Source organism: Phyllobates terribilis, unplaced genomic scaffold (genome assembly GCF_046119375.1).
Source record: "Phyllobates terribilis strain yellow unplaced genomic scaffold, ASM4611937v1 Scaffold_11__3_contigs__length_659146591, whole genome shotgun sequence".
Lineage (NCBI taxonomy): Eukaryota > Metazoa > Chordata > Amphibia > Anura > Dendrobatidae > Phyllobates > Phyllobates terribilis.
The window spans coordinates 643,252,408-643,269,444 of NW_027362771.1; the positions used below are offsets into that span (position 1 = coordinate 643,252,408).

The window sequence follows — 17,037 nt, forward strand, 5'->3', positions numbered from 1 at the left end:
CCCCCTCAGCACGGCTTGCTGTATTGCGGTGGAGGTGCAGCGCCCCCTCAGCACGGCTTGCTGTATTGCGGTGGAGGTGCAGCGCCCCCTCAGCACGGCTTGCTGTATTGCGGTGGAGGTGCAGCGCCCCCCTCAGCACGGCTTGCTGTATTGCGGTGTAGGTGCAGCGCCCCCCTCAGCACGGCTTGCTGTATTGCGGTGTAGGTGCAGCGCCCCCTCAGCACGGCTTGCTGTATTGCGGTGTAGGTGCAGCGCCCCCTCAGCACGGCTTGCTGTATTGCAGTGTAGGTGCAGCGCCCCCTCAGCACGGCTTGTTGTATTGCGGTGTAGGTGCAGCGCCCCCTCAGCACGGCTTGCTGTATTGCGGTGTAGGTGCAGCGCCTCCTCAGCACGGCTTGCTGTATTGCGGTGGAGGTGCAGCGCCCCCCTCAGCACGGCTTGCTGTATTGCGGTGTAGGTGCAGCGCCCCCTCAGCACGGCTTGCTGTATTGCGGTGTAGGTGCAGCGCCCCCTCAGCACGGCTTGCTGTATTGCAGTGTAGGTGCAGCGCCCCCCTCAGCACGGCTTGTTGTATTGCGGTGGAGGTGCAGCGCCCCCTCAGCACGGCTTGCTGTATTGCGGTGTAGGTGCAGCGCCCCCCTCAGCACGGCTTGCTGTATTGCGGTGTAGGTGCAGCGCCCCCCTCAGCACGGCTTGCTGTATTGCGGTGTAGGTGCAGCGCCCCCTCAGCACGGCTTGCTGTATTGCGGTGTAGGTGCAGCGCCCCCCTCAGCACGGCTTGCTGTATTGCGGTGTAGGTGCAGCGCCCCCTCAGCACGGCTTGCTGTATTGCGGTGTAGGTGCAGCGCCCCCCTCAGCACGGCTTGCTGTATTGCGGTGTAGGTGCAGCGCCCCCCTCAGCACGGCTTGCTGTATTGCGGTGGAGGTGCAGCGCCCCCTCAGCACGGCTTGCTGTATTGCGGTGTAGGTGCAGCGCCCCCTCAGCACGGCTTGCTGTATTGCGGTGGAGGTGCAGCGCCCCCTCAGCACGGCTTGCTGTATTGCAGTGTAGGTGCAGCGCCCCCCTCAGCACGGCTTGCTGTATTGCGGTGGAGGTGCAGCGCCCCCTCAGCACGGCTTGCTGTATTGCGGTGTAGGTGCAGCGCCCCCCTCAGCACGGCTTGCTGTATTGCGGTGTAGGTGCAGCGCCCCCTCAGCGCGGCTTGCTGTATTGCAGTGTAGGTGCAGCGCCCCCCTCAGCACGGCTTGTTGTATTGCGGTGTAGGTGCAGCGCCCCCTCAGCACGGCTTGCTGTATTGCGGTGTAGGTGCAGCGCCCCCTCAGCACGGCTTGCTGTATTGCGGTGTAGGTGCAGCGCCCCCTCAGCACGGCTTGCTGTATTGCGGTGGAGGTGCAGCGCCCCCTCAGCACGGCTTGCTGTATTTGCGGTGTAGGTGCAGCGCCCCCTCAGCACAGCTTGCTGTATTGCGGTGGAGGTGCAGCGCCCCCTCAGCACGGCTTGCTGTATTGCGGTGTAGGTGCAGCGCCCCCCTCAGCACGGCTTGCTGTATTGCAGTGTAGGTGCAGCGCCCCCTCAGCACGGCTTGCTGTATTGCGGTGTAGGTGCAGCGCCCCCTCAGCACGGCTTGCTGTATTGCAGTGTAGGTGCAGCGCCCCCTCAGCACGGCTTGCTGTATTGCGGTGTAGGTGCAGCGCCCCCCTCAGCACGGCTTGCTGTATTGCGGTGGAGGTGCAGCGCCCCCCTCAGCACAGCAGCCGCACTGCCCGGCGCTCCGGGTCCTCTGCTGCCAGTGACTATGAGACGTTCTGCGCATGTCTGTTATTCTCTGCTGCTCATTCATACAGCGCGGACTACAAAGCCCAGGATTCCCCGGGGAATATGACGTCTGGGCACAGTATCCCCCCCCCCCCCCCCCATCCCTCCGGTCAGCCGGTGTACGGGGGCCGCACAGGGTCACACAGGCGGCGGTAGTGACGTGGCACAGACCCCACAGTGGACCGTCTGCTCTGACCCTCCGAACACTGAGCAGTCGCAGCTCCTCCCGCTGATTGGACGCCTGCCAGACCGGCTCTTCAGGGATTGGCTGAATGTGCCAAGCGCCGCGTCCTGGTTGGCTACACCAGGTTTCCTTCGCTGGTTATAAAACTTAAGGAATTCGCTCAGCGCTGTGATTGGAAGCCAAAAACCTGGGCGCGACTTGTCATTGGACAGACGGACCTTCTGTGGGCGGAGCTGGAGCGCCGGTCTGTCCTGCACCTGGAGGCCGTGCAATAGGAAGAGTCCGGCCCGAGAGCGATGGATCCGGGGCTGCGAGCTCTGCTGCTGCTGCTCCTCTGCGGAGCGGCCGGGGCCGCCGAGAGCCGGAGCAAGGAGTCCGTGAGACCCGGTGAGCAGTCAGGGGAGAGCGGAAACTACCGGGGATTAACGGGCGCCCGCTGCAGAGGCCGGGAGGAGAGAGGCCGGGGAGAGGAGAGAGGCCGGGGAGAGAAGAGGGAGGAGAGGCCGGGGAGAGGAGAGGCCGGGGAGAGGAGAGAGGCCGGGGAGAGAAGAGAGGCCGGGGAGAGAGGAGCGAAGAGAGGCCGGGGAGAGAAGAGAGGCCGGGGAGAGAGGAGCGAAGAGAGGCCGGGGAGCGAGGAGAGGCCGGGGAGAGAAGAGAGGCCAGGGAGAGAAGAGAGGCCGGGGAGAGAAGAGAGGCCGGGGAGAGGAGCGAGGAGAGGCCGGGGAGCGAGGAGAGGCCGGGGAGAGAAGAGAGGCCGGGGAGAGAGGAGCGAGGAGAGGCCGGGAGAGAGAGAGGCCGGGGAGAGAAGAGAGGCCGGGGAGAGAAGAGAGGCCGGGGAGAGGAGCGAGGAGAGGCCGGGGAGAGAAGAGAGAGGAGAGGCCGGGGAGCGAAGAGAGGCCAGGGAGAGAGGAGAGAGGAGAGGCCGGGGAGAGAAGAGAGGCCAGGGAGAGGAGCGAGGAGAGGCCGGGGAGAGAAGAGAGGCCGAGGAGAGGCCGGGGAGAGAAGAGAGAAGAGAGGCCGGGGAGAGAAGAGAGGCCAGGGAGAGAGGAGAGAGGAGAGGCCGGGGAGAGAAGAGAGGCCAGGGAGAGAAGAGAGAGGAGAGGCCGGGGAGAGAAGAGAGGCCAGGGAGAGAAGAGAGGCCGGGGAGAGGAGCGAGGAGAGGCCCGGGAGAGAAGAGAGGCCGGGGAGAGGAGCGAGGAGAGGCCGGGGAGCGAAGAGAGGCCAGGGAGAGAGGAGAGGCCGGGGAGAGGAGAGAGGAGAGGCCGGGGAGAGGAGAGAGGAGAGGCCGGGGAGAGGAGAGAGGAGAGGCCGGGGAGAGAAGAGAGGCCAGGGAGAGAAGAGAGGCCGGGGAGAGGAGCGAGGAGAGGCCAGGGAGAGAAGAGAGGCCGGGGAGAGGAGCGAGGAGAGGCCGGGGAGAGGAGCGAGGCCGGGGAGAGTAGCGAGGAGAGGCCGGGGAGAGAAGAGAGAAGAGAGGCCGGGGAGAGAAGAGAGGCCGGGGAGAGGAGCGAGGAGAGGCCGGGGAGCGAGGAGAGGCCGGGGAGAGAAGAGAGGCCGGGGAGAGAAGAGAGGCCGGGGAGAGAGGAGCGAGGAGAGGCCGGGGAGAGAAGAGAGGCCAGGGAGAGAAGAGAGGCCAGGGAGAGAAGAGAGGCCGGGGAGAGGAGCGAGGAGAGGCCCGGGAGAGAAGAGAGGCCGGGGAGAGGAGCGAGGAGAGGCCGGGGAGCGAAGAGAGGCCAGGGAGAGAGGAGAGGCCGGGGAGAGGAGAGAGGAGAGGCCGGGGAGAGGAGAGAGGAGAGGCCGGGGAGAGGAGAGAGGAGAGGCCGGGGAGAGAAGAGAGGCCGGGGAGAGGAGAGAGGAGAGGCCGGGGAGAGGAGAGAGGAGAGGCCGGGGAGAGAAGAGAGGCCGGGGAGAGGAGCGAGGAGAGGCCAGGGAGAGAAGAGAGGCCGGGGAGAGGAGCGAGGAGAGGCCGGGGAGAGGAGCGAGGCCGGGGAGAGTAGCGAGGAGAGGCCGGGGAGAGAAGAGAGAAGAGAGGCCGGGGAGAGAAGAGAGGCCGGGGAGAGAAGAGAGGCCGGGGAGAGAAGAGAGGCCGGGGAGAGGAGCGAGGAGAGGCCGGGGAGAGAGGAGAGGCCGGGGAGAGAAGAGAGGCCGGGGAGAGAAGAGAGGCCGGGGAGAGAGGAGCGAGGAGAGGCCGGGGAGAGAAGAGAGGCCAGGGAGAGAAGAGAGGCCGGGGAGAGAAGAGAGGCCGGGGAGAGGAGCGAGGAGAGGCCGGGGAGAGAAGAGAGAGGAGAGGCCGGGGAGCGAAGAGAGGCCAGGGAGAGAGGAGAGAGGAGAGGCCGGGGAGAGAAGAGAGGCCGGGGAGAGGAGCGAGGAGAGGCCGGGGAGCGAGGAGAGGCCGGGGAGAGAAGAGAGGCCGGGGAGAGAGGAGCGAGGAGAGGCCGGGGAGAGAAGAGAGGCCGGGGAGAGGAGCGAGGAGAGGCCGGGGAGAGAAGAGAGAGGAGAGGCCGGGGAGCGAAGAGAGGCCAGGGAGAGAGGAGAGGCCGGGGAGAGAAGAGAGGCCAGGGAGAGAAGAGAGGCCGGGGAGAGGAGCGAGGAGAGGCCGGGGAGAGAAGAGAGGCCGGGGAGAGGAGCGAGGAGAGGCCGGGGAGAGAAGAGAGGCCGGGGAGAGGAGCGAGGAGAGGCCGGGGAGAGAAGAGAGGCCGGGGAGAGGAGCGAGGAGAGGCCGGGGAGAGAAGAGAGAAGAGAGGCCGGGGAGAGAAGAGAGGCCAGGGAGAGAGGAGAGAGGAGAGGCCGGGGAGAGAAGAGAGGCCAGGGAGAGAAGAGAGAGGAGAGGCCGGGGAGAGAAGAGAGGCCAGGGAGAGAAGAGAGGCCGGGGAGAGGAGCGAGGAGAGGCCCGGGAGAGAAGAGAGGCCGGGGAGAGGAGCGAGGAGAGGCCGGGGAGCGAAGAGAGGCCAGGGAGAGAGGAGAGAGGAGAGGCCGGGGAGAGGAGAGAGGAGAGGCCGGGGAGAGGAGAGAGGAGAGGCCGGGGAGAGAAGAGAGGCCAGGGAGAGAAGAGAGGCCGGGGAGAGGAGCGAGGAGAGGCCAGGGAGAGAAGAGAGGCCGGGGAGAGGAGCGAGGAGAGGCCGGGGAGAGGAGCGAGGCCGGGGAGAGTAGCGAGGAGAGGCCGGGGAGAGAAGAGAGAAGAGAGGCCGGGGAGAGAAGAGAGGCCGGGGAGAGAAGAGAGGCCGGGGAGAGGAGCGAGGAGAGGCCGGGGAGCGAGGAGAGGCCGGGGAGAGAAGAGAGGCCGGGGAGAGAAGAGAGGCCGGGGAGAGAGGAGCGAGGAGAGGCCGGGGAGAGAAGAGAGGCCAGGGAGAGAAGAGAGGCCGGGGAGAGAAGAGAGGCCGGGGAGAGGAGCGAGGAGAGGCCGGGGAGAGAAGAGAGAGGAGAGGCCAGGGAGCGAAGAGAGGCCAGGGAGAGAGGAGAGAGGAGAGGCCGGGGAGAGAAGAGAGGCCAGGGAGAGAAGAGAGGCCGGGGAGAGGAGCGAGGAGAGGCCGGGGAGAGAAGAGAGGCCGGGGAGAGGAGCGAGGAGAGGCCGGGGAGAGAAGAGAGGCCGGGGAGAGAAGAGAGAAGAGAGGCCGGGGAGAGAAGAGAGGCCAGGGAGAGAGGAGAGAGGAGAGGCCGGGGAGAGAAGAGAGGCCAGGGAGAGAAGAGAGAGGAGAGGCCGGGGAGAGAAGAGAGGCCAGGGAGAGAAGAGAGGCCGGGGAGAGGAGCGAGGAGAGGCCCGGGAGAGAAGAGAGGCCGGGGAGAGGAGCGAGGAGAGGCCGGGGAGCGAAGAGAGGCCAGGGAGAGAGGAGAGGCCGGGGAGAGGAGAGAGGAGAGGCCGGGGAGAGGAGAGAGGAGAGGCCGGGGAGAGGAGAGAGGAGAGGCCGGAGAGAGGAGAGGCCGGGGAGAGAAGAGAGGCCAGGGAGAGAAGAGAGGCCGGGGAGAGGAGCGAGGAGAGGCCAGGGAGAGAAGAGAGGCCGGGGAGAGGAGCGAGGAGAGGCCGGGGAGAGGAGCGAGGCCGGGGAGAGGAGCGAGGAGAGGCCGGGGAGAGAAGAGAGAAGAGAGGCCGGGGAGAGAAGAGAGGCCAGGGAGAGAGGAGCGAAGAGAGGCCGGGGAGAGGAGAGAGGAGAGGCCGGGGAGAGAAGAGAGGCCAGGGAGAGAAGAGAGAAGAGAGGCCGGGGAGAGAAGAGAGGCCAGGGAGAGAAGAGAGGCCAGGGAGAGAAGAGAGAGGAGAGGCCGGGGAGAGAAGAGAGGCCAGGGAGAGAAGAGAGGCCAGGGAGAGAAGAGAGGCCAGGGAGAGAAGAGAGAAGAGAGGCCGGGGAGAGAAGAGAGGCCAGGGAGAGAAGAGAGGCCGGGGAGAGGAGCGAGGAGAGGCCGGGGAGAGAAGAGAGGCCGGGGAGAGGAGCGAGGAGAGGCCGGGGAGAGGAGCGAGGAGAGGCCGGGGAAAGAAGAGAGAAGAGAGGCCGGGGAGAGAAGAGAGGCCGGGGAGAGAAGAGAGAGGAGAGGCCGGGGAGAGAGGAGAGGCCGGGGAGAGAAGAGAGGCCGGGGAGAGGAGCGAAGAGAGGCCGGGGAGAGGAGCGAGGAGAGGCCGGGGAGAGAAGAGAGGCCGGGGAGAGAAGAGAGAGGAGAGGCCGGGGAGAGAAGAGAGGCCAGGGAGAGAGGAGAGGCCGGGGAGAGGAGAGAGGAGAGGCCGGGGAGAGGAGAGGCCGGGGAGAGAAGAGAGGCCAGGGAGAGAAGAGAGAGGAGAGGCCGGGGAGAGAAGAGAGGCCAGGGAGAGAAGAGAGAGGAGAGGCCGGGGAGAGAGGAGAGGCCGGGGAGAGAGGAGAGGCCGGAGAGAGGAGAGGCCGGGGAAAGAAGAGAGAAGAGAGGCCGGGCAGAGAAGAGAGGCCGGGGAGAGAAGAGAGAGGAGAGGCCGGGGAGAGAAGAGAGAAGAGAGGCCGGGGAGAGAAGAGAGAAGAGAGGCCGGGGAGAGAAGAGAGGCCGGGGAGAGAAGAGAGAGGAGAGGCCGGGGAGAGAGGAGAGGCCGGGGAGAGAGGAGAGGCCGGGGAGAGAGGAGAGGCCGGGGAGAGAAGAGAGAAGAGAGGCCGGGGAGAGAAGAGAGGCCGGGGAGAGAAGAGAGGCCGGGGAGAGAGGAGAGGCCGGGGAGAGGAGAGAGGAGAGGAGAGAGGAGAGGCCGGGGAGAGGAGAGAGGAGAGGCCGGGGAGAGAAGAGAGGCCGGGGAGAGAAGAGAGGCCGGGGAGAGAAGAGAGGCCGGGGAGAGAAGAGAGGCCGGGGAGAGAGGAGAGGCCGGGGAGAGAAGAGAGAAGAGAGGCCGGGGAGAGAAGAGAGAAGAGAGGCCGGGGAGAGAAGAGAGAGGAGAGGCCGGGGAGAGAGGAGAGGCCGGGGAGAGAGGAGAGGCCGGGGAGAGAGGAGAGGCCGGGGAGAGAAGAGAGGCCGGGGAGAGGAGCGAGGAGAGGCCGGGGAGAGAGGAGAGGCCGGGGAGAGGAGAGAGGAGAGGCCGGGGAGAGGAGAGAGGAGAGGCCGGGGAGAGGAGAGAGGAGAGGAGAGAGGAGAGGCCGGAGAGAGGAGAGGCCGGGGAGAGGAGAGAGGCCGGGGAGAGAAGAGAGGCCGGGGAGAGAAGAGAGGCCGGGGAGAGAGGAGAGGCCGGGGAGAGAAGAGAGAGGAGAGGCCGGGGAAAGAAGAGAGGCCGGGGAGAGAAGAGAGGCCGGGGAAAGAAGAGAGAAGAGAGGCCGGGGAGAGAAGAGAGAAGAGAGGCCGGGGAGAGAAGAGAGGCCGGGGAGAGAAGAGAGGCCGGGGAGAGAAGAGAGGCCGGGGAGAGAAGAGAGGCCGGGGAGAGAAGAGAGGCCGAAGAGAGAAGAGAGGCCGGGGAGAGAGGAGAGGCCGGGGAGAGAAGAGAGAGGAGAGGCCGGGGAGAGAAGAGAGGCCGGGGAGAGAGGAGCGAAGAGAGGCCGGGAGGAGAGAAGAGAGGCCGGGGAGAGAGGAGAGAAGAGAGGCCGGGGAGAGAAGAGAGGCCGGGGAGAGAAGAGAGGCCGGGGAGAGAAGAGAGAAGAGAGGCCGGGGAGAGAGGAGAGGCCGGGGAGAGAAGAGAGAGGAGAGGCCGGGGAGAGAAGAGAGAGGAGAGGCCGGGGAGAGAAGAGAGGCCGGGGAGAGAGGAGCGAAGAGAGGCCGGGAGGAGAGGAGGGAGGAGAGAAGAGAGGCCGGGGAGAGAGGAGAGAAGAGAGGCCGGGGAGAGAAGAGAGGCCGGGGAGAGAAGTGATGCCGGGAGGAGAGGAGCGAAGAGAGGCCGGGGAGAGAAGAGAGGCCGGGGAGAGAAGAGAGGCCGGGGAGAGAGGAGAGGCCGGGAGGAGTGGAGAGAGGAGCGAAGAGAGGCCGGGAGGAGTGGAGAGAGGAGAGAAGAGAGGCCGGGGAGAGAAGAGAGGCCGGGGAGAGAGGAGAGGCCGGGAGGAGTGGAGAGAGGAGAGAAGAGAGGCCGGGGAGAGAAGAGAGGCCGGGGAGAGAGGAGAGAAGAGAGGCCGGGGAGAGAGGAGAGAAGAGAGGCCGGGGAGAGAAGAGAGGCCGGGGAGAGAGGAGCGAAGAGAGGCCGGGGAGCGAAGAGAGGCCGGGGAGAGAAGAGAGGCAGAGGAGAGGCCGGGGAGAGAAGAGAGGCCAGGGAGAGAAGAGAGGCCGGGGAGAGGAGCGAGGAGAGGCCGGGGAGAGAAGAGAGGCCGGGGAGAGGAGCGAGGAGAGGCCGGGGAGAGAAGAGAGGCCGGGGAGAGAAGAGAGGCCGAGGAGAGGCCGGGGAGAGAAGAGAGAGGAGAGGCCGGGGAGAGAAGAGAGGCCAGGGAGAGAGGAGCGAAGAGAGGCCGGGGAGAGGAGAGAGGAGAGGCCGGGGAGAGAAGAGAGGCCAGGGAGAGAAGAGAGAGGAGAGGCCGGGGAGAGAAGAGAGGCCAGGGAGAGAAGAGAGAGGAGAGGCCGGGGAGAGGAGAGAGGAGAGGCCGGGGAGAGGAGAGAGGCCGGGGAGAGAAGAGAGAGGAGAGGCCGGGGAAAGAAGAGAGGCCGGGGAGAGAAGAGAGGCCGGGGAGAGAAGAGAGAAGAGAGGCCGGGGAGAGAAGAGAGAAGAGAGGCCGGGGAGAGAAGAGAGAGGATAGGCCGGGGAGAGAAGAGAGGCCGGGGAGAGAAGAGAGGCCGGGGAGAGAAGAGAGGCCGGGGAGAGAAGAGAGGCCGGGGAGAGAAGAGAGGCCGGGGAGAGAAGAGAGAGGAGAGGCCGGGGAGAGAAGAGAGAGGAGAGTCCGGGGAAAGAAGAGAGAAGAGAGGCCGGGGAGACAAGAGAGGCCGGGGAGAGAAGAGAGAGGAGAGGCCGGGGAGAGAGGAGAGGCCGGGGAGAGAAGAGAGGCCGGGGAGAGAAGAGAGAAGAGAGGCCGGGGAGAGAAGAGAGGCCGGGGAGAGAAGAGAGGCCGGGGAGAGAAAAGAGAGGAGAGGCCGGGGAGAGAGGAGAGGCCGGGGAGAGAAGAGAGGCCGGGGAGAGAAGAGAGAAGAGAGGCCGGGGAGAGAAGAGAGGCCGGGGAGAGAAGAGAGGCCGGGGAGAGAAAAGAGAGGAGAGGCCGGGGAGAGAGGAGAGGCCGGGGAGAGAAGAGAGAGGAGAGGCCGGGAGGAGAGGAGAGAGGAGCGAAGAGAGGCCGGGGAGAGAAGAGAGGCCGGGAGGAGAGGAGAGAGGAGCGAAGAGAGGCCGGGGAGAGGGGAGAGAAGAGAGGCCGGGAGGAGAGGAGAGAGGCCGGGGAGAGAGGAGAGGCCGGGGAGAGAAGAGAGAGGAGAGGCCGGGGAGAGAAGAGAGGCCGGGGAGAGAAGAGAGAGAAGAGAGGCCGGGGAGAGAGGAAAGAGGCCGGGGAGAGAGGAGAGAAGAGAGGCCGGGGAGAGAGGAGAGAAGAGAGGCCAGGGAGAGAGGAGAGAAGAGAGGCCAGGGAGAGAGGAGAGAGGCCGGGAGAAGGAAAGAGGCCAGGGAGAAAGGAGAGAAGAGAGGCCGGGGAGAGAGGAGAGAAGAGAGGCCGGGGAGAGAGGAGAGGAGAGAGGCCGAGGAGAGAGAGGCCTGGGAGAAAGGAGAGAAGAGAGGCCGGGGAATAGGAGAGAAGAGAGGCCGGGGAGAGAGAAGAGAGGCCGGGGAGAGGAGAGAGGTCAGGGAGGGAGGAGAGGAGGGAGGCCGGGGAGGGAGGAGAGGAGGGAGGCCGGGGAGAGAAGAGACAGGCCTGGAGGAGAGGAGAGAGGCCGGGGAGAGACAGAGGAGAGAGGCCGGGGAGAGAAGAGAGAGGCCTGGAGGAGAGGAGAGAGGCCGGGGAGAGAGGAGAGAGGCCGAGGAGAGGAGAGAGACCGGGGAGAAAGAGGAGAGAGGCCGGGGAATAGGAGAGGAGAGAGGCCGGGGAGAGAGGAAAGAGGCCAGGGAGAGAGGAAAGAGGCCAGGGAGGAGAGGAGAGAGGCCAGGGAGGAGAGGAGAGAGGCCGGGGAGAGAGGAGAGAAGAGAGGCCGGGGAGAGAGGAGAGAAGAGAGGCCGGGGAGAGAGGAGAGAAGAGAGGCCGGGGAGAGAGGAGAGAAGAGAGGCCGGGGAGAGAGGAGAGGCCGGGGAGAGAGGTGAGAAGAGAGACAGAGAAGAGGAGAGGAGAGAGGCCGAGAAGAGGAGAGGAGAGAGGCCGGGGAGAAAGGAGCGAAGAAAAGGCTGGGAAGAGGAGAGAAGAAAAGGCTGGGGAGAGGAGTAGAGAGGCCGGGGAGAGGAGAGAGGTCAGGGAGAGAGGAGCGAAGAGAGGCCGGGGAGAGAGGAGAGAAAAGAGGCCGGGGAGGAGAGAGGCCGGAGAGGAGAGAAGAAAAGGCCGGGGAGAGAGGAGAGAAGAAAAGGCCGGGGAGAGAGGAGAGGAGGAGAGGCCGGGGGGAGAGAAGAGGAGGCCGGGAAAAGACTGGGGAGAGGAGAAGGGACCGCAGTGAGGGGTGATGTAGGCCGGGGACAGGAGCAGCGCCGGCGGGTGGATTGGGGAGTGACGGCGCCGTCAGCACACACTGGGCAAATTTGGGCAGCGCCGACTCTGGGCCCCAGTGACCGGTTCGGGCCCGGTCATATGCGCTCTCCCGGCCGCTCTCTTCACTCTCCCTCGTGCTGCGCTCTGGCTCCGGTGCTGCGCTCCACGTGTGAGCTGCGTTCCAGCATTTTCCGCGCCTCGAGGGCTGGAATACCTTAGAAATACCAGAGCTGCGCTCGCCCTGCCTCTCTGCTCGCTCTGCCTCTCTGCTCTCCCCGGGCCAGTCGTGCTGTGACTCGTAGCATCACCGGCCGGCAGATCTGCAGAGCGTCGCTCCCTGCACAGGGTCACATTTTCCATCTGGGCCGGTGGGATTCCTGCAGTCTGGGAGGGGGGGATCTGTGGGTGTCGTGGTGACACATCCTCCACTTTCCATAAGACACAGATGGTTTTCATAGCAACCAATCACAATGCAGCTGGAATCTGACTGGTTGCCACAAGTCAGGGCTGGAGAGATGTGTCATGTGACTCCAGGAGCTCTTTTGATTGGCCATGATCCATCTGGTTTCTGAGGAAGCAGAGAGACTTGTCATGTGACTTCTTTTAGTTCTGATTGGCTATTTGAATGTCTCAGAGTGGCAGCTTTTGCTCCTGGCGCTCAGTTCTGTCTGCGGGGAGGCGGCGTCCAGCCGTGTCCCGGGGATGGGGCCGTGTCTGCCTGACTGTGTCCCGGGGATGGGGCCGTGTCTGCCTGACTGTGTCCCGGGGGATGGGGCCGTGTCTGCCTGACTGTGTCCCGGGGGATGGGGCCGTGTCTGCCCGACTGTGTCCCGGGGGATGGGGCCGTGTCTGCCCGACTGTGTCCCGGGGGATGGGGCCGTGTCTGCCCGACTGTGTCCCGGGGGATGGGGCCGTGTCTGCCCGACTGTGTCCCGGGGGATGGGGCCGTGTCTGCCCGACTGTGTCCCGGGGGATGGGGCCGTGTCTGCCCGACTGTGTCCCGGGGGATGGTGCCGTGTCTGCCGACTGTGTCCCGGGGGATGGGGCCGTGTCTGCCTGACTGTGTCCCGGGGGATGGGGCCGTGTCTGCCCGACTGTGTCCCTGGCGGGTGGGGCAGTGTTCGCCTTGCCGTGTCCCTGGGGGGTGGGGCAGTGTTCGCCTTGCCGTGTCCCTGGGGGGTGGGGCAGTGTTCGCCTTGCCGTGTCCCGGGGATGGGGCCGCGTCTGCCTGACTGTGTCCCGGGGATGGGGCCGCGTCTGCCTGACTGTGTCCCGGGGATGGGGCCGCGTCTGCCTGACTGTGTCCCGGGGGAGGGGGCCGCGTCTGCCTGACTGTGTCCCGGGGACGGGGCGTTGATTACGGAGGGTGATCTAGGAACATACACAGGGATCGGGTCTGGAGGTGTTCGGAGGGTCTCTGCCCCTCCCCCGTTCTGCGTCATCGTCTCCATTTCTCATGGAATGTTTTTATTTCCCTGGAAAGTTCTGTAGAGATTCCAGAGGTTTCTTGTTTCCGGCAGCTGCTCCCCTCCCCCGTCATTACTGACACCCCGGCCCCCGACTCCTGACATCCACAGCGAGGGATGAAACGGCGTCTTTGTGCGCCATGTGCATTAGTATTAATACCCGGGAGAGCAGAGGATTGTGGGATGGCAGATGATGAGAATTCCTGCACAGCAGCGGCTTGTGTGTGTGATACATCAGCACCAAATAGTCTAAGTTGGTGAAGTGAGAAAAATAGCGGCATAAATTACGTTTATGGGATCAAATAACTAAAAATAGGCATGTGCATGTGTATTCCCTTTTGGGATGAAACCCCTAAAAATTTCTGGTGCAAGCAATTATCTCCATAAGTCCCATCCTTAATGATAGATTGCATACAGGTGGACGTCCTAAATGTCACACGTTTGTCAGTATATAGACTTTACCTTTTCTGAAAGGCCACAGAGGCTGCAACACCATTAACAAGAGGCACCACTGACCAAACACCATGAAGACCAAGGAGATCTCCAAACAGCACCATGAAGACCAAGGAGATCTCCAAACAGCACCATGAAGACCAAGGAGATCTGCAAACAATACCATGAAGACCAAGGAGATCTGCAAACAACGGCACGAAGACCAAGGAGATCTGCAAACAACACCACGAAGACCAAGGAGATCTGCAAACAACACCACGAAGACCAAGGAGATCTGCAAACAACACCACGAAGACCAAGGAGATCTGCAAACAACACCACGAAGACCAAGGAGATCTGCAAACAACGGCACGAAGACCAAGGAGATCTGCAAACAACGGCACGAAGACCAAGGAGATCTGCAAACAACGGCACGAAGACCAAGGAGATCTGCAAACAACGGCACGAAGACCAAGGAGATCTGCAAACAACGGCACGAAGACCAAGGAGATCTGCAAACAACGGCACGAAGACCAAGGAGATCTGCAAACAACGGCACGAAGACCAAGGAACCATCAAATCCATTATCATCATATGATAAGAACATGGTACCACAACAAACCTGCCAAGAGAGGGCGCCCAACAAAACTCTCAGCCTGGGCAAGGAGAGCATTAACCCCTTCGCAACCCTGGGATTTTCCGTTTTTGCATTTTCGTTTTCTTTTTCTTTTTTTTTTTTTTTTACCACATTCACAGAATGCTAAAACTGACCCTCAATTCTTATTCTCCAGGTCATTCCGAGTTCGTAGACACCTAATTCTGGCGTTTTAGAATTTTTTTCTCTTTACGCCGTTTACCGATTGGATTAATTTTTTTTTTATATTGATAGATCGGGCGATTCTGAACGCGGCGATACCAAGTATGTGTATGTGGGGTTTTTTTTATTATTTTATTTTGAATGGGGCGAAAAGGGGGTGATTTCAACTTTTTATATTTTTTTAATATTTTTAAAAAGATTTTTTTTTTTTTACACTTTTTGCATGCTTCTATAGTCATAGGAGGCTAGAAGCAGCAACTGTCTGATCTCCTCTGCTACATACAGATGATCAGCAGATCACCTCTATGCAGCAGAAATGGTCCTGTGCTATGAGTGCCGACCACTAGGTGGCGCTCATAGCGACCAGCTCATGACAACCACTGAAGTCTGCTGCAGACCCAGGGTTGTCATGCCCACACATCTGTGACCCGCGATCACGTGACGGGGTCACCGATGGGCGGGGTAAGTGACGCGCTTCCGGCGCGGCGCTGTTAAATGCCGCTGTCAGAGATTGACAGCGGCATTTAACATGTTAACAGCCGCGGGTGGATTGCGATTCCATCCGCGGCTGTAAGAATCAGCTGACATGTGCCCAGTTCAGTGCAGGCTCAGCGTCGGAGCCTGCGCTGAACAGGGGGTTACTGCCTGGTGTGTACTAATACGTCCCAGGCTGTAAAGGGGTTAATCAGAGAGGCTGCTCACAGACCAAAGGTAACCCTGAAGGAGCTGCAGAGACTGGAGTATCTCTCCATACGACCACAATAAGCCGTACACTCCATAGAGGTGGCCTTTATGGAAGAGTGGGCAGAAAAAAGCCTTTACTTACACAAAAATTTTACGGCTCGTTTTGAGCTTTCCAAAAGACAAGTGGGAGACTCCCCAAATGAATGGAGGAAGGTGCTGTGGTCAGAGGAGACCAAAATTTAACTTTTTGCCTACCAAGGTAAACACTGTCTGGCGCCAAACCAACACAGCTCATCACCCCAAGAACACCATACCCACAGTGAAACACGGTGGTTGCAGTATCATGATGTAGGGATGTTTTTTGGCAGCAGGGACAGGGAAAATGGTCTGAGTCGAGGGGAAGATGGATGGTGCGAAATACAGGAATATTCTGGAGCAAAACCCGTTTCAGTCTGTCAGTGATTTGAGACTGGGACAGAGATTCACCTTCCAACAAGACCAAGACCCAAAGCAAACTGCTAAAGCAACACTCGAGTGGTTTAAGGGGGAAATGTGTAAATGTTCTGGAGTGGCCGAGTCACAGCCCAGAGCTTAATCCACTGGAGAATCTGTGGTCAGACATGGAGATCGCTGTTCACCAGAGGAAACATCTGACTTGAAGGAGCTGGAGCAGTTTTGTCTGGAGGAATGGGCAAAAATCCCAGTGGCAAGATGTGGAAAGCTCATAGAGACTTATCCAAAGCGACTACAGCTGTAATTGCCGCAAAAGGAGGCTCCACAAAGTCCTGACTTTAGGGGGGGGTGAATAGTTATGCACACTAAAGTTTTCAGTTTTCTTTTGTCCTATGTGTTATTTGCTTCACAATAAAAGAAACCAAATGTTCACAGTTGTCGGCATCTTCTTTACATGAAGCAATGCAAACCCTAAAAAAAAAACAGTGAAATTCCAGGTTGTGAGGCAGCAAAACACGAAAAATGCCAAGGAGGGTTGGGGTTCCTTTGGTGTGAGGCTGTGTGCCCACGATGCGTTTTTGGTGCAGATTTGCAGCGCGGAAACACTCCAGAAACGCATTGCATACCTTATCCCATGACTTCCTATGACATTCTGCAAGTTCTGTGCACAGTCAGGATTTATTTTGCACAGATTTTAGGTACGGAAAAAAACGCAGCGTGACCATTTATTGTGTGTTCCAGCATGCGGATTTGCCCATACAATGCATTGGAAAAACGCATGGCAAATCCGCAAGTAAAAACGCGTGTAAAATCCGCATGTGTTTTTTCTGCCAAGGACATGCAGAAATGCTCCGGAAAATTTCTGCTTCATTTCTGCATCGTGGGCACTAAGCCTGAAGCTAAGTATGGCGGTTGGGGCTCCTGTCTGTTGGGGCTCCTCCGGTGTGAGGATCTACTGGGTGGGTGGTCAGTGCAGCTGGGGCTCCTGTCATCAGTCGGAGTTCCTCCAGTATGAAGATCTGCATGGCGGTCATTCGGGGCTCCTCCTGACGGTCAGATTTCTTAGAGTATCGGGGCTCCTCCGTGTGAGGGTCTATATGGCAATCGGTCAGGGCTCCTCCGGTTTGAGGCTCTGTATGGTGGTCAGGGCTCCTTCCCTCTGTATGGCAGGCAGTCAGTGCTCCTCCTGTCGGTCAGGGCTCCTTCCCTCTGTATGGCAGGCAGTCAGGGCTCCTCCCATCGGTCAGGGCTCCTTCCCTCTGTATGGCAATCAGTCAGGGCTCCTCCCATCGGTTGGGGCTCCTCCTGTCGGTCAGGGCTCCTTCCCTCTGTATGGCAGGCAGTCGGGGCTCCTCCTGTCAGTCAGGGCTCCTTCCCTCTGTATGGCAGGCTTTCAGGATTTCTCCCATCGGTTCAGGCTCCTCCTGTCGGTCAGGGCTCCTTCCCTCTGTATGGCAGGCAGTCGGGGCTCCTCCTGTCGGTCAGGGCTCCTTCTCTCTGTATGGCAGGCAGTCAGGGCTCCTCCCATCGGTCAGGGCTCCTTCCCTCTGTATGGCAGGCAGTCAGGGCTCCTCCCATCGGTCGGGGCTCCTCCCATCGGTCGGGGCTCCTCCCATCGGTCGGGGCTCCTCTCATCGGTCAAGGCTCCTCCCATCGGTCAGGGCTCCTTCCCTCTGTATGGCAGGCAGTCGTGGCTCCTCCTGTCGGTCAGGGCTCCTCCCCTCTGTATGGCAGGCAGTCGGGGCTCCTCCCATGGGTTGGGGCTCCTCCTGTCGGTCAGGGCTCCTTCCCTCTGTATGGCAGGCAGTCAGGATTTCTCCCATCGGTTGGGGCTCCTCCCCTCTGTATGGCAGGCAGTCGGGGCTCCTCCTGTCAGTCAGGGCTCCTTCCCTCTGTATGGCAGGCAATCAGGATTTCTCCCATCGGTTGGGGCTCCTCCCCTCTGTATGGCAGGCAGTCGGGGCTCCTCCTGTCGGTCAGGGCTCCTCCCCTCTGTATGGCAGGCAGTCGGGGCTCCTCCTGTCAGTCAGGGCTCCTTCCCTCTGTATGGCAGGCAGTCAGGATTTCTCCCATCGGTTGGGGCTCCTCCCCTCTGTATGGCAGGCAGTCGGGGCTCCTCCTGTCGGTCAGGGCTCCTCCCCTCTGTATGGCAGGCAGTCGGGGCTCCTCCCATTGGTTGGGGCTCCTCCTGT

General features: G+C 61.9%; 1 protein-coding gene across 1 annotated transcript in view; it reads left to right on the forward strand.

Moving 5' to 3' along the window:
• Positions 1–2,157: 2,157 nt before the first annotated feature.
• Positions 2,158–17,037, forward strand: part of PLOD3 (procollagen-lysine,2-oxoglutarate 5-dioxygenase 3) — a 60,187-nt gene continuing 45,307 nt past the window's right edge. Inside the window, exon 1 of the mRNA XM_073654547.1 lies at positions 2,158–2,387. Coding sequence (XP_073510648.1) covers positions 2,297–2,387 — 91 coding nt within the window. The 5' untranslated portion in view covers positions 2,158–2,296. The remainder of the gene's footprint in view (positions 2,388–17,037) is intronic.